This window comes from Dermacentor silvarum, chromosome 8 (genome assembly GCF_013339745.2).
Source record: "Dermacentor silvarum isolate Dsil-2018 chromosome 8, BIME_Dsil_1.4, whole genome shotgun sequence".
Taxonomy (NCBI): Eukaryota; Metazoa; Arthropoda; class Arachnida; order Ixodida; family Ixodidae; genus Dermacentor; species Dermacentor silvarum.
This window is the reverse complement of record NC_051161.1, coordinates 38874933-38890318: the sequence shown is the minus strand read 5'-3', so window position 1 is coordinate 38890318 and position 15386 is coordinate 38874933. Positions and strand designations below refer to the sequence as shown.

Sequence of the window (15386 nt, the reverse complement as noted above, 5' to 3'; positions counted from 1 at the left end):
TAACATCAAGTGTAAATAATATGATCTAGCTGATAGTCAAGTTTCGTACGGTGGAGCGGTCGGGTTATAAAAAAGGTAGTCAAAGCTCGCGTTCCGTCCGTACCTCTCGTGCGAGGTAAGTGGTGGTGACGATCGACAAAATCGACACACAACTGAAATTCTTGCCGAAGTTAAGTACACACAGATTCATTCTTCGATTGTCTCACGCGTCTCACGTGTTCATATTTTTGATATTTTTAATTACTTGTTGAATAAGAAAGCAAGTTTTCGGCGGCCCGGGTAGCTCAGTCGGTAGAGCGTTAGGCTTTTAACCTAACGGTCCAGGGTTCGAGCCCCTGCTCGGGCGCGTGAATTTTTTTAACTATTTATTATTATTTTTTACCTAATGTATCTTTTTTTTGTGTGTGTGAACGCGAGTTGCTAGATGTGGGACGGAGTTTCTTACAACACCGGGGCGGCAAGGCGTAAGATGAGAATGGCCTCGTAAAGTATGCAGGAGCCAGGTTATATGTGGGCATGAGAAGCGATATATAAAGACAGCTTCGAAAGCATACTGGACAGGATATGTGTCAACGACGCGACGTTTCAAATTGTTTTCCGTTCTTCAATGGAGCACTATAATAGCACTAAAATTTGGTCTCCATCTTCATTTGCTGAGAAAATATATCACGATATGAAGATTGAACGTTTCACGTTTGAGTTATTCCAATGCCCGCCGGCATTCGTGGTCATTTGGAGATCTGCAAGATCGTATCTATATAAACGTTTAATAAAAATAGTGAGTACTCATTTATATCATCCTCTAAAGCGAAATGTTCAAGACACGCGCCAAATGCAGCGCGTGACTTCGAGCATCCCTGCAATAGGAAATGACGGTCACGTACGCATTGCTAAAAGCTGACTGAATTAATTATCACGCGCTAGAGCAGTTCAAATTTCATACAAGTCGATAGTTGTGCGCAATAATGCAAAAAGCTGGAGCCAAAATTTGGGTGTCAAATGCTCCTCTAATTTTCTGAACGATATCGATACTAGCTGTTGTTGAAGCGATTATATATTAAAGAGATGCGTGGCTTCGAGATAACATTCAATCTATTGGCTCTTATTTCCATATATAAAAAAGAATTGCAAAATACCGCTTCTGCTTTATCATACGCGGGTGTCGATCATGTGCTTCAGGATAGCACTAGCATATATATGCACTCGTACGTGTTGCGTGTTTGTGCGTGCGTGTTTTAAAGAGACACATAGAGATAGCGTGTATCACCCTATAGCTCGACCCTTTGAGGAGGAGGCGAGTTCATTAATTAACTGACAAATCACAATTTTCAAACTTCCAATAATACGTATTACTGAAGTGCATCAGGTAGGCTGCATCATACATATTATGCACCGCAACAATGTTTACCTCATTCGTCTTCAAGTTGGGCTATGCTTTTCACTTACCCTCTGTACACTCCCTCGTACCGCAGTGTACGAGGGAGTCTAATGGGGAAAGTAATTAGCTATAGTGGAACGCTGATGCGCGCTTCACCGTCATATATGTCACATATGCAATCTTTAATATGTGCGCAACATAAAGAAAGAAGCCGCAAGCACACAGACCTGCCTATACGAGGAACAAAACTGCCGATGACAACACTGCCATTCAGTGCATGCCGCCATTTGGCAAATTTGAATATGAGCAAACATCCGAGGATGCAAAATTCTGACCTATAGTGAAATCGGCTCAACTGTGAGCACGTACGTTACTGCAGGCAAGTATATCTTCCCGCGCGAAAAGCAACAAGACATAAATCTTTAATGTAGCATAATCTTCAAGGGAATTCCTTGCGAATTAATTATATAGCAGGGTTCTTCGTTCTCGGCTTTTATTCAGGCGAAAGCCTTAGGTGTCTATGTTGGCGGTGACCTTGGCAAAACTGCGCCGTGACGAAAAATGGCCGACCAAAAAACCCTTTTGAGTACATATTGCCCACGCCCTTCTTGAAACATTACAACAATAAACAATGGTACAGAGAACACACTTTGAATAAGATCCTTCATAATATCCTTCAATAAGACATATTGGAAAGGTACTCAAGGGAATATCTTGCCCTGAGGAACCGATAGGACGTCCCAGCTTCGCGCAAGAACCGTGACAACGTGTAACGAGGGCCAATTGCTGAAGTGAAGAAACGAAAACATCAGGCACGCGCACGCACGCACGCACGCACACACACACACACGCACACACACACACACACACACACACACACACACACACACACACACACACACACACACACACACGCACGCACGCACGCACGCACGCACGCACACACACACACACACACACACACACACACGCACGCACGCACGCACACACGCACACACACACACACACACACGCACGCACACACGCACGCACGCACGCACACACACACACACACACACACACACGCACGCACGCACAGAGAGAGAGAGAGAGAGAGAGAAAAGGGTCTCTGTCGATCGTCGCTTATCAACAAGAAACGTGATACAACTTAATGAAGAAACGAGTGACACACGTGATACAACTTAATGAAGAAACGAGTGACACAACGGCAGATCACCTTTCCTTACTAGACCAAACAAATTTGTCCTTGATGTTCGCTCCCACGTAGAGTTAGATCACCAGATAAACGTGGCAAAGATGCGGTGGAATTCTTTAATGTGCTTACGTGCGCAATACAGTGCCTGGAGAACATACATAATTTTCGTAGCCAGAAAAACATTACAAACAGTGGCACGTGCAAAAATCGACAATTCATGGTCACCCCATGCTTCGGCCATCGCACGCATATCATCTGTTTTTTCGAGCTAGAGTGACTCGTTCTCAGGATACCTTTCCAAAGTACCCCCAGATAAGTCCTAGGTGTCGTGAGCCACTGCATATTTTCAAAAACACAGGGCGTGGCGTCCCAATGGCCATGCCAGGGCCCAATACTATTTTGCTTATCAATTTGACTCGGCCGCTTTTCTCGCATAACCTTTCAGTAATTCTTAATAATGATCTAACACACTCCCTATTTACAGCAAATAGGGCAACATCATGGGCATAAGCTAGAACACGCACTTCACACGATTGTATCTGAAACCCCCTGATTTTAACTATTTTTCTACAAAGTGGCTCCAAAAATAAAGCAAAAAGTAAAGGACTTAACGGACAACCCTGTCGAACGGAAGAAAGTACTTGTAAGTTGTATGCGTTGTGAAAGTTCACCATTTGCAGTTAAATTGCAAATGGTGAACTTTCACCTCCCTGCCTCCATTGTAAGAGAGTCTCGGAGTCAGAGACTACCATCTCTGACTCCGAGAATTTCAAGACCGCCATTAATACTTACATTTGTTCTTGCCCCTCCTCTCTGTAAAGCCTTCGGGCGATTGAGAGTACGAAAATAAATAAATAAGTAAATAAATAAATAAATAAGTAAATAAATAAATAAATAAATATATAAATAAATAAAATTGGTACATGACCTTTGACATGCCATTTTGATGCTTTTACATATGTGACGGAACCAAGTCTTACATAATTAGGTAACAAAAAGAGAATACTATGTGGCACCATGTCAAAAGCGTTAGCTTTGAGCCTAGCTACTTTGAGAAGAGCGCTATCACAATATTCTAGAATGCTTCTAGCTACATGAATATGCGACCCAACGAACTTTCGTACAACTACCTGCAGCCTTGCTGCAAGAACTTTCATTAAAACCTTGTAATCAACGTTGGCCTGCAGTTGCATCTGCCGTTAGCAGAAACTGTCACAACTTTCCGGCCTCCTGATTGGTCTCCTCTGTGTCGTGACGTCACTGTCGCTAGGCGCAGGTGTGCGCCTCCTGATTGGCTCGCGTGGGTGACATCACTGTCGTCAAGTGCGGGTGTCGGGATGGTTCGGCGCCGCGCGGGTACAGCCAAAGGTGTGCCTAGTGCGTGCATAGACAAAGGTTGTTGTTATTGTTGCCTATCACGTCTGTGGCTAAAGGTGCGTGCCTGATTGCACCCGTCACGTGGCCACAGAAGTCAGAATTCAGAAGTGGTTTTATTTAGGCATTAAATTAATTACAAAATTTGTGTATACAGTAGGAGGTCCCGTAGTCGGATACTGAATCGGGACCTCTTGTAGTAGTGAATGCAAAAAAAAAAAAATTAATTAAAGCAGCAAACATTGAGAGACGCGCTCGTGCTACTGCTCGCGCGTTCGTCGTCTTCTTCCACAGCTGGCAGGCTTTCGCCTTGCTCCACCAGCCCTCTCCTGCCCAGCCTGCAGCCGCTTTCGCGTCGTCATTTTAACATTTTTTATTGTGTTCCACTTCGACGAAATCAGTAAAATACGGCCATGGCTTCGTCAGTGACTGCACGATATGGTAAATAACTGTTCAAAAAAAGCGAACAATTCCTTATCCGCCAGGCACCACACTCTAAAGAAAGCATGATCTCCAGCTGACATGGATCCCGGCCCACGCGGGCACTGTCCACCCACACCTCCCCAACCTCAACGAGGTCACCCACTCCATTGCGCGAGGCCTAGTCAACCGCGCCGGAGACACTGGAGACACCAGGGACAACATATAACGATCTCGTTAAGGCATTTTACCTTAGTCGCCGAACCTTCCCCCCACCTCACCCCAAGTTCAGCCGGGCGCAGGCTACCACCCTGCGCGTCTGCTACAAACAAATACGTACCCTTCACCCGCCCGCCTCCACCTTATATTCCCTGAAGTTTACAGTACCCCCAACTGCCGGTGCTGTGGCACTCACCCGGCTACGCTTCCGCATATGCTGTGGGAGTGCTCAGCACACTACACACAAATTAACACCACGACCCTCTCGTCGAGGTTGCGTAAGGCTCTGCGGAGCTCCGCCCTCGACGACCAAACCTGGGCGACCCAGCACGCCCGTGAGGCGGCGGCGAGGCAAGCCCTCGACGTCCCCTCATGGTAGGTTTTAGGGCCGGCCATCTTGAAGTGCTGGTTCCACAATAAAAGTGTATTCCTCCTCCTCCTCCTTATCAAGTCTTAGACATCGCCCCGATTGCTGGCGTCGTCTGCTATGGCGACCGACATGGAAACCACGGAGGCCGAGTCCGCTGCTTTTGTAAAATATAAGACACCATTGTGTCAAATTCAAACTAAGCATCAAATGGACTTTAGCGTGTGTTTATGGTAAAGAAACATACTTTTGCTGAAACATATTTTTGCCTACCATGTAATTTCATTCACTGTAGGTGTACATCTACAAACGGGCCGCGGTTGACGCGACTAATAAATAGCATTCGCAAATTGATATTCCTGTTTAGCACTCATACCCCCATACAGCACGACGCAAATGGTTTCTCTGTTTTGTGGGCAGCAATCGAACGCTTTCAGGTGCATGGAGCGCGACCTTTCTCACATGATTTGAGGCATACACACGACATCCAGCGCGCGTCATTCAGAGAGTTTATCTTGGCTATTTTTTTCTGACAGGGGTTCCCTTTGTGACGTTGTAGCTATACAACATTTTACATTTTCGCCAGTATGACGACGAGCACACGTTTGTCTGCGGCACGATTTTAATGTTTATATGTTGCTTCTTATTGCGCGAATCTTATACGGCTGTCACACGGTGCATTTTCGATCGCGATCGAGCCAGATCGAGATCGAATTTTTCGACGATTGACTACCGTCCGCAGCTTGCACAAAGGGGCCAATCGCGACCGAGAAATTGGTCCCTATCAGGCTCGCTCGCGATCGAAAACGCACCGTTTGACACCACGGCTCCGGGCGCAAGGCAGCGCTTTTTCCACTTCGCCGCGAAAGGAACAAATGTTATGCTATAGCGGTTTGCGGCCAACGAACAGTGCCCAACGATTGAAACACGATACTAGGAATGCGTGGCTGCCAGCACTTCTTGCGCCACCGGTGGGCGCTGGGGGCACCGAGCTGATGCAATTATGTATCGCATGAAAGCAAGAGTCTTTGTGATGCATTATGACAGCATTCGGCCCATCTTAGATCTCCTACTACTTACCAGCGGCGTAAAAAGCACCGGATGCCACGCGGCCCACGTATTGTGTATCCACTCGCTGAAGACTGCACGTGAGCGATCGTCTAGCGTCGTCTGCTACTCACCGAACATTTGCGTTCCGAGTCCGTACACAAAGTCTTCTTTGCGGAAGTGCTTGCTGCAAACACGTGAATATGAGCTCGGTTCCTTACCTATTCAAAGCTTTATCAGCCATGCGTCGCGCAGTTTCTTCTTCTTCTTCTTCTTCTTTTTGGTTAAAAGTGAAAGCTCACGCCCTGTGCCTTCGCGTACGTAGCGCACTGCGGTACGGAGCAGCAGTCTCTATAGGTGTCCGTGCACATGAAGTGAGCGCAAAACAACGCTGTTCCAAGGGAAAAACACTAGTAGACCACGGTTAAAAAACGCGATCCAACCGTCCACTTTCCTTTGTCGGAGCAAGGTGGAATCACGTGATCCAACTTTGCACGTCAAATAACGTCAAAACGATTGCAGTGGCCAGCTTCGAGGAGTGGATCCGTGGTGGTGGTGGTGTCACGCTGAAAAGTGGGCCGATCCTGGCGATAGTGCAGAAAGGGTCCAATCTCAATGGCACATACCAGGGACAAAAAAATAATGAGAGAAAGTGAGCGAGAAGGAGAGTAATGTGTTGACATTAATGTAACCCAGTAATGCGTTGACAAAAAAATAAAGAAAAAGAAACAATAAAAAACAATAAAAAAAGAAACAAGAAGTTTTCAAGTTGCATTGTCTAAATCATAGTGATACATACCAGCTCATATTTTATCATGATCAGTATATTGACAATGCAAGCTTTTATGCTTGCTGAATACATTCTTTTTATTCTTTTATTTTCATGATTACATTTTCTCCGGTTCATTTTCTTTTGATATCAGCTTGACTCGATATCAACTTTTTATTAATCTGTACACCCTCTAATTTATATCCGATTTCTGGACAATCTCCCAGACTAATATAGCTACTACTACCACTATACTGTATAAGGTGCCTCCCCGTTAGTATATTCGTGAGAGAAGGCCAAACAAGGCAGAGGTTCGTAGGAGGACGGAGACTTGAAATGATCAGCTGTGATGAAGAAATTAAGGGATATCAGATATACCTCAGGCTGAAGCCAACGTTTAGACCATCTTGTGTGTATGTGAGAGAGAGAAATGGGGTGGGAAAGGCAGGGGAGTTAACCGAAAAAGATTCTGGTTTGCTACCCTGCGCTGGCGGAAGACAGGACCCTTGTCGTTGCAAAGAATCCAGTAGAGACTGTGCACCTCTCATTATCAGCTTCACCGTATACCCGCATCTTTCCTTTCCATACCCTGTCTCTGTCGTTGCCCCAAGCCCCTTCCCCAGAGTGAAGTAGCAGGTTAGAGGCACGCACAGTCGCGAGCAAAATTCTGAAGACCACAGATGTCGCGAAAAAAAAAAAAAAAAAAAAAACGTTTTTTTTTTTTTTTCACTACCTAGGCATGCAGAATGAAATCAAGTTGCACAATCTACGTGAGCCAATGTTCCACCAATGTACTGTATTAAGGCAATATTCCACGTTGCGGCTGTACTAGAAGAAATTTGTGTCCTTGGCTGATGCCGGGGTTTCTAGACTATTGCTCCCGACTGTGCGTCACTCAGGCTTTTCGCACATTAGTCACCCCCCCTTTGTTGACACGCTGGCTCCAGCCTGACACGTACCTTGTTCGACTACTAGTGAGAGAAGAAGACGAAGTGCCCTCGCGGACTGGCGCTGCATCGCACAGGATCCGAACGAGGACAAGAAATAAGAAGTACTTCAGGACGTCAATCCTTTGCCTCGCCGTGGCCTACCGGTGCTATGACAACGGAGCTGAAAGATGGCGGAGGAGGCAGCGTTGGTGGCAAGTCATCGGACATGGAAGGCCCCGACGATAAGCACGTAAGATGTGCAGCTGAGGACCACCGACACCTGCACCTAATCGGGTGGTGTGATGGGATTAGGAAATTTGCGGGCATATACGATACGATACGATGCGATATACGAATAGGCTAACGCAAGGCAAGAGTTGGAGATCGCTGACCTTCCGTCCTAGCTACAGTGGACACAGATTTAGACTGCGGTGATGACTGCTGTTCGCTATATTGAGTAAAGGTGTTGAATAACTGACAGATGTCTTTATGTTGTTACTTTTACCTTGAGGCAGGCCCGTAGCCAGGAAGTTCTTTCGGTGAGGGGGGGGGGGGGGGGAGGGTGCTACGGGCCTGCCTTGAGGTAACTGCAGGCATTGGTTTAATGATAACCTTCTTAGGGGGGGGGGGGGGGGGCGCTGGAGGAATCCAGGGAGGGGCAAAGAACTTCAGCGTTGACCATACAGAACATGCAGAAAGCCTCACACCCCGCCCCCTCCTTTTTTTCTTTTCTTTCCCCCCGAGGCTGCAGCCACCCTGGACACCATGGTCGAATACGTGACACACGAACAACGTACGTCCGGCGTATTTTCAGCACACCGATGCGACTATATTTCGCACTATGTATGGCCGCGCGCTGTAATCACGGCTGAAGTACGGAATAGTTGGTTTGGCTTGCAACTACACTTTTGGAAGTTGTTTCTGCCGCGATTGCGGCGTATAAATCGTTCACATGGTACGGGTTACTTAGTCTAATGATCAAGTCGCACGGTGATTGCGAACATATCACTGCGTTGTTTTCACTCGTGTGCATTGCAACCTTCCGTCGTGATAAGTTTGCCTCAAAAATTATGGTTCTTCATCACACCAAGCGTCCGCTGTACATATGCGCAGGTCGAGCCACCGCTTCGGGAAGACGAAAGCCCAGATGCTCCTCAAGGGGACCGCACCGACCGTACCTTTCACCTCTCCCAAATCACCCATTACTCCAGCACTGAGGATGTAAGCACCCCACTCAATTTTAATATCTCCGGATATTCCTTCCCTTGATCACCATGAGCAGTTGATTGCAAAGCAGCAGTTTGGGGACCGTTGCATTGGTGTTAGAAACGTATATACCAGGGAGTCCCAACCATCGTGCAACAAGATTTAAAAATATGCAAATGTCACGTAGCTGGACAGATCGAACCAATGTTATATGCTTGCCGTGGCCTGGAGATACTCAGATTATGTTTTGCATTCCGCCTAATTACATATATATAATTTTCTTGAACAGAGCGGGTTGACAGAGGGCCTTATTAGCCATGCGGCTCTCTTCGACAAGGATATATATGTGTCGCTGACGAAATCATCGCTTGCTTCCGTCCATCTATAAGCGTCCCTTTTCTCCCTTCCCATGTATAACACCAGTCGTCGAACGAACAGCGCACCGAGCGCAAGCTAGGGCTCGAGTGCAGCTGGACTTCCCTCGCCCTGGCCGGCTTCGTGGCGACCGTGGTGGGGGCGCTCATCGCGCTGGCCATAGGGCACATGCGCAGCCACAAGCAGGCGCTCTCACTGGGATCCAACAAGCTGGATGGAGGACCAAATTACAGCTCCACCACGATGCACGATGACCCGGGTACCTGGTCGGACACTGGCGACAGCAAGGACGACGCTTTCAACGGCACGGATCAAGCCATCATGTTCGTGCTCAACGTAGACTAGTTATATATATGCAGCCGACCTCATCACTGCGGGAGACGTTTTTAATCCGTTCCCATAAACGCATTTCTAGATAATAACAATACATTTATTGAACGACTGGTCTTATAATTTTGCGTGCCATGCGCATCACTCGTCGCTTCAGGAAGCGGCCGTCGCGCGACAGTTGCGTATTCCGACTTCCGAGTCGCGCGGCATCACTGATGCCACTGATGCATGGGTTGGTGCAGAAGTCAAAGCCCCATTGTCATCGCCTCGTCGAAAGCTTAAGACGACGGGCTAATGTGAGAAAGATGGTGAGAAAGACGAAGGGCGCTGCGCGTTCTGACATAGTGACAGCAGGGGACAAATTAATCTTATTCCGTCAGGAATGTGGAGAAGCGCAGACTGAGAGAGGAAAGAATGGTTTACAGTAAAACCCCGTTATAGCGAAGTTTAAGGGGCCGCCGAAATTCCTCGTTATATCTAATACATCGTTATATCAATTATTGCCATTTGTTGCAATCTACGTCCAATAAGGGTGCACAAGATTAAACATGCATAGAAGAGGAAGACTTCGCGGCCCGTGGAACCGCTACACGGCCAGGTATGCCGTGAAACTTTCGTAAAATAGCAAAAGGAATCAGCGGTGTGTGCAACACACGACTTCTTAGCACCTGACGTGACTGCTTTTACAATAGCTGCCTTTGGTTCCAATGTGATGGCATTTCATTTCCTCTTTCCACTTGGCTGTGAAACCGGCGTAACGGTGACGCGGTCGAAGAAAACAGCTCGCACGCTGCTACGCGAACAAAGTGTATTTTTAATGCGTTAGCATTAAGAGCGTCGAAGTGGTAAACAAGTATATGTCTTGTAGTGTCGGAAGCCGGTCACGTAGTAGAAGTAGAGATGGAATGCGAGAGCTTAGAAGTGTGGGTATATATATATATATATATATATATATATATATATATATATATATATATATATATATACAGGCTGGGTGTTTCAGCGAACACTTTCAAAATTTATTTAAGGCTGCCTGTGGCAGATAGCCCAATTCTAGTTCATGAGCTGTTCTACTCGAAGCGGCGGACATCACTTGCACAAGAAATTGAAAGGCATAGTCGAATAATTAACAAAAATTACTAATTAGGTTTTTAAGTAATTACCTGATGGCCCATATTGTAATTTACAAATTGTAACCGTGGAGTTCGCCAGACGGATCCACTTAGAATTAATTCTCAGGACGACACCAGTTTCGAGATATTAATTCCCGAACTTTGCGGAGAAATGCATTGGCGTTCCAGTTAATTTTGTGCTTCAATGCATAAAGCGACCTTCTGTTAAGAAACTAACTGGAACGCCAATGCATTTCTCCGCAAAGTTCGGGAATTAATATCTCGTAACTGGTGTCGGCCTGAGAATTAATTCAAAGTGGATCCGTGTGGCGAACTCCACGGCTACAATTTGTAAATTGCAATATGGGTCATCAGGTAATTAGTTAAAAACTTAATTAGTAAAGTTTTGTTAATTATTCGATTACGCATTTCAATTCCTTGTGCAAGTAATGTCCGCCTCTTCGAGTAGACCAGCTCATGAACTAGAATTGTGCTATCTGCCATAGGCTTAAGAATTTTTGAAAGTGTTCGCTGAAACACCCAAGGATGGTGGTCTGCTCCGGACCACCGTCAGTTGCACTTCGCTCCACGAAAAGGCAGCGCGTATGTAGAGTAAGCTTCTGAACACTGCAATGTGGTGAACGCAGTTTAAATCATAGAGCCGGGTTCTCAAAGAGGTGTGACGTAATGGTAACGCATTTCTCTCGCATTTGCCGGTAAAACGCAGTGGAGTTTTTGTTGTTTCGGGGACCAATCTAGTTCGACATATCCATTGGCAGGACAATTTTACTTCTTTAAAGCAAGATTATTGCGACGATTATTTGATCTCTGTATTTTGTGGCAAATTTCCCTCCCTTCGCTATATCCACTATTTCGTTATATCACTTTTCGCTATAACGAGGGTTGAGCTGTATGCGACTTTGCGAGAACTGGACCAGGCTGACCGTCGAGTGCGTCGACTGTTTGTGACCACGCACTACCTCTGATTTCCTTGACGTGCAGAGATTATTTGTAAACAAACCCTACGGGCCAAGAAGCCACGCTCCATCTGGCGCGCTTTTTGAAATGGTCACATTGTAAGAGGATGGATATAATTGGTGATTTTCGCGCGTTCAAGGAATTCTGGCACAACTTTATAGTTAGGAGGTCTAGCACTATCTGAATAAAAATAAAAGGATACAAATTTTTTCTCAGTATCCCTTTAATAGTAATGCTCATGGATTTGAAGGTATTTTCGACGTAGAGTTTTGCGGCTTCCGTATGTCCGGGCTGTTTTTATTTTAAAAAATGCGAAAAGGCTAGCCGAGTCTGATAGCATGCTGTAATACTCCTTTTCCGAGCAGAGGTGAGCTGTCATGAAATGTCATGACGTCACTAGGATCGATCATTAGCGCGAATACTGCAAGATTGTCTTTCGCTTTTACGTCCTCTCTGGTTTACCATGACTGCTCTCACGGTACGATTAAAGATTGTGGTACTGGAGACGTATATTATCGCATCTTGACTTAGCAGTGTCCCTTTGTGAGAAGCTTTAGCTCGGGGCCAACTACATGTAAAAAGCAGCTCGCATAACGAGACAAACCGCTGTACTGATTTGAATGAAATTTGTTGCATTTGAGGCAGAAAAAGGCTCTAGCAACTGTAGGAAGCATAATTTTGATTGAGAACCTCGTATGTTTACAAAAAAAGTCGAAAATTAATAAGTGTCAAAAATGTCACAGTTTCGCCCTAAGGGCGAAGCAATGAATGCGATAGCAACACAGCAATGTCATACGAAGTAAGGTGAGCGGCTTTGGTAGCAATATGAATTGTAGTAAACATGAGCTGATTAAGTAAGCAGGTGTGCTGCGGCGTAAGTAGACCGACATGAAGAGAGACTCGATGACCACGAGAAGGCGCGTGTGAAACGGTGGTGTTGATGAGAAGCGCTTCCCGTGGGCAGCGCGTGCGAAGGGACACACCTGTAGCGCTGCACTGCCGACCCGGGCAGCATTGCATGTGTAGCGTGCGTTGGAAAATGTGGCCCGACTACTACTAACTGATTGAACAAGCGTGGTGTGAGCGCGCACAAACAAACATGAATAGATCACACTGAATGACTGCAGACAACGACTGTCAAAACGCTGCCAGCAAGCGCATACGCCGCAGCGACGGGCGAAGGTACGTGCGGTCTATCGCTTCAACGGAAACTGAGCGGCGAATGCACGGCGCATAAAGGTCAGAGCCGTGTGGAGATAAGCGACGGTGCGAGCGAGCGACGAGCGTGGTTGTTGGCAGAGTAGAAGTGCCCCCCCCCCCCCCCCCCCCCCGCTCCCTCCGGCGCTGGCTTCCCGCTTCCTTGCTTGCGCGTGGGAGATTGAGTGCGTTCGCACTCCGTGATAGCGCGCGTCCCCGCACGCTTCCGCTCGGGCATACGGCGCGCGGCGAAGATTTTATCTATAGGGAACCTCACGGCGACGGCGACGGCAACGGCGACGCCGACGGCAGAAATCCGGTTGAAGTGTCCATATAATAGACCGATCCCACCGACCGATTTGCGCATGCGCCGGTTTTCCGGAAGTAGCACTGTCACCATCTTGGTTGTAGTCAACTGGTCACCCACACCACCGCGGTACAGCCACTGTAACCGCTCTCCGCGCTCGTTGAGTACAGCGCACGAGCTTCGCAGACATCTCTGCGACTCCACCACCGAGAAAAATTCATGTATTTTAGGAAATGACATCGGCTGTTCATTGTAGCATGCGAGGCGAACGTTGAAAAGTGCCTGCTGCTCTTTCATTTCGGTTGTTACCCGATGATTACGCGTTGAGTGTCGCATTTGTTCAAGCTTTGTATGTTGTATATGCTGTTTGTTGTACGCGGTCGTTTCGCGCTACTGTTTTTGCACACGTGCATCTCGGTGACTGCAACATTATGTTTGCTTAGCGACGGACATAATGGGATTTGTATACCTGTTGGAGACAGGTTTGAAATGCGGCGCCGAAACCTTCGTGCCCTAATGATGTTTACCTACAGGGGTTTCGCGCACGACTTGCAGACTTCGGTAACAGCGATATCTAGAAGTTCTTGGGTAAGCTAGGCGGCGTTTTTAACACAAAAAACGCCAATAGCCAATGATCGCGAACTCATCGATAGCCAATCAATTGCTAATCGATAATTGATCAATAATCATAAATTCCTGAAATTCTGGGGATGACGTGGTAGTGCTTAGCCTAGCCCAAATATGTAGCCAATACCTTGCGATAACCAATCGATAGCCAGTCAATAGCTAATCGATTGTCGATCAATAATCAATAAATTCCGGAAATGCTGGGGATGACTTGGTGGTAGTTCTTAGCCTAGCCCAATTACGTGGCCAATACCTTGCGATAAGCAATCAATAGTTAATCGATCAATAATCAATAAATTTCAGGGAATGCTGGGGATGACTTGGTAGTGCTTAGCCTAGCCCAAATATGTAGCCAATACCTTGCGATAACCAATCGATAGCCAGTCAATAGCTAATCGATTGTCGATCAATAATCAATAAATTCCGGAAATGCTGGGGATGACTTGGTAGTTCTTAGCCTAGCCCAATTACGTGGCCAATACCTTGCGATAAGCAATCAATAGTTAATCGATCAATAATCAATAAATTTCAGGGAATGCTGGGGATGACTTGGTAGTGCTTAGCCTAGCCCAAATACGCGGACAATACCTTGTGATAGCCAATCAACAGCTAATTGATAATCAATCAATAATCAATAAATTCCGGAAAATGTTCGGGATGACTTGGTAGTGCTTAGATTAGCCCACATACGTGGCCAATACCTTGCGATAAGCAATCAATAGCTAATCGATAATCGATCAATAATCAATAAATTTCGGGAAGTGCTGGGGATGACTTGGTAATGCTTAGTCTAGCCCAAATACGTGGCCAATAACTTGCGATAGGTAATCGATAGTCAATCAATAGCTAATCGATAATCGACAAATCTATAAATTCCGGGAAATCTAAGTACACGGATGTTTTAGCATTTTGCCCCCATCGAAATGCGGCCGCTATTCGTCCCCGTGCTTTTTCTCGCGCTGTGTATTACCAGTACCACCTATTAATCCGTTGGATCCACGTCTCTCGAAGCTTTCGCTCTTTAGAAAACACATAGAATCCGAAGCCTTTGTCCCTTGTGTGGTTGTTGTAGCACCCAGGAACGTACAGGTCAATCCTCCCATCGCACGATGGCTCAACACGAACCATAAAAATTTCCAAAAAGCGTTCGGAAACAGGACGCACAGGCACTCCGGGCGGCTGGAGCGGCCGGATGACTACAAGTACCAGCATGCACCGCGGCAGCGGTGGCGTCGTGAAACTGGCCGGTGGGATCGGTCTATTGCTATCGCAATAAAATTTGAAGCACGAAGTCTACAAATCCGTACCTCTGCACCAAAAGCAGATATCACATTTCTGTAAACTGTGATAGCATCTGAAGCGGCAAAATTTGAAGTATGAGTTTACGCCTACGTGAGATTGTTACAACGGTTACGAGGGTTTTGTAGAAGACTCACAAATACAATGCATAATACACCAATGGACCTTCTTCCTATTCAGCTATGCGCATGCGCGTACCCTCGTTCCCAGCTGCAGCCAAGCTGCGCCGCCAATTTCGTTTCCCTTCCTCCATGTGT

General features: G+C 46.5%; 1 protein-coding gene and 1 non-coding gene across 2 annotated transcripts; both read left to right on the top strand.

The window, feature by feature from the left end:
• Positions 1–273: 273 nt before the first annotated feature.
• Positions 274–346, top strand: Trnak-uuu (transfer RNA lysine (anticodon UUU)). Its single transcript has one exon. It is a non-coding gene; the product is annotated as a tRNA-Lys (tRNA).
• Positions 347–7821: 7475 nt separating this feature from the next.
• LOC119462644 (uncharacterized) lies at positions 7822–9624 on the top strand. The gene is made up of 3 exons (XM_037723961.2): positions 7822–7948; positions 8812–8919; positions 9328–9624. Exons 1-3 carry the CDS (start codon positions 7868–7870, stop codon positions 9622–9624), a joined length of 486 nt encoding a protein of 161 aa, XP_037579889.1. The 5' UTR covers positions 7822–7867.
• The last annotated feature ends 5762 nt before the right edge of the window (positions 9625–15386 follow it).

Bases quoted from the DNA above. Each gene is read 5' to 3' on its own strand.
- LOC119462644 (XM_037723961.2), top strand. From the start codon at position 7,868: ATGACAACGGAGCTGAAAGATGGCGGAGGAGGCAGCGTTGGTGGCAAG. The intron at 7,949-8,811 runs GTAAGATGTGCA...ACATATGCGCAG, and splicing joins AAGGCCCCGACGATAAGCAC to GTCGAGCCACCGCTTCGGGA. The intron at 8,920-9,327 runs GTAAGCACCCCA...GTATAACACCAG, and splicing joins ATTACTCCAGCACTGAGGAT to TCGTCGAACGAACAGCGCAC.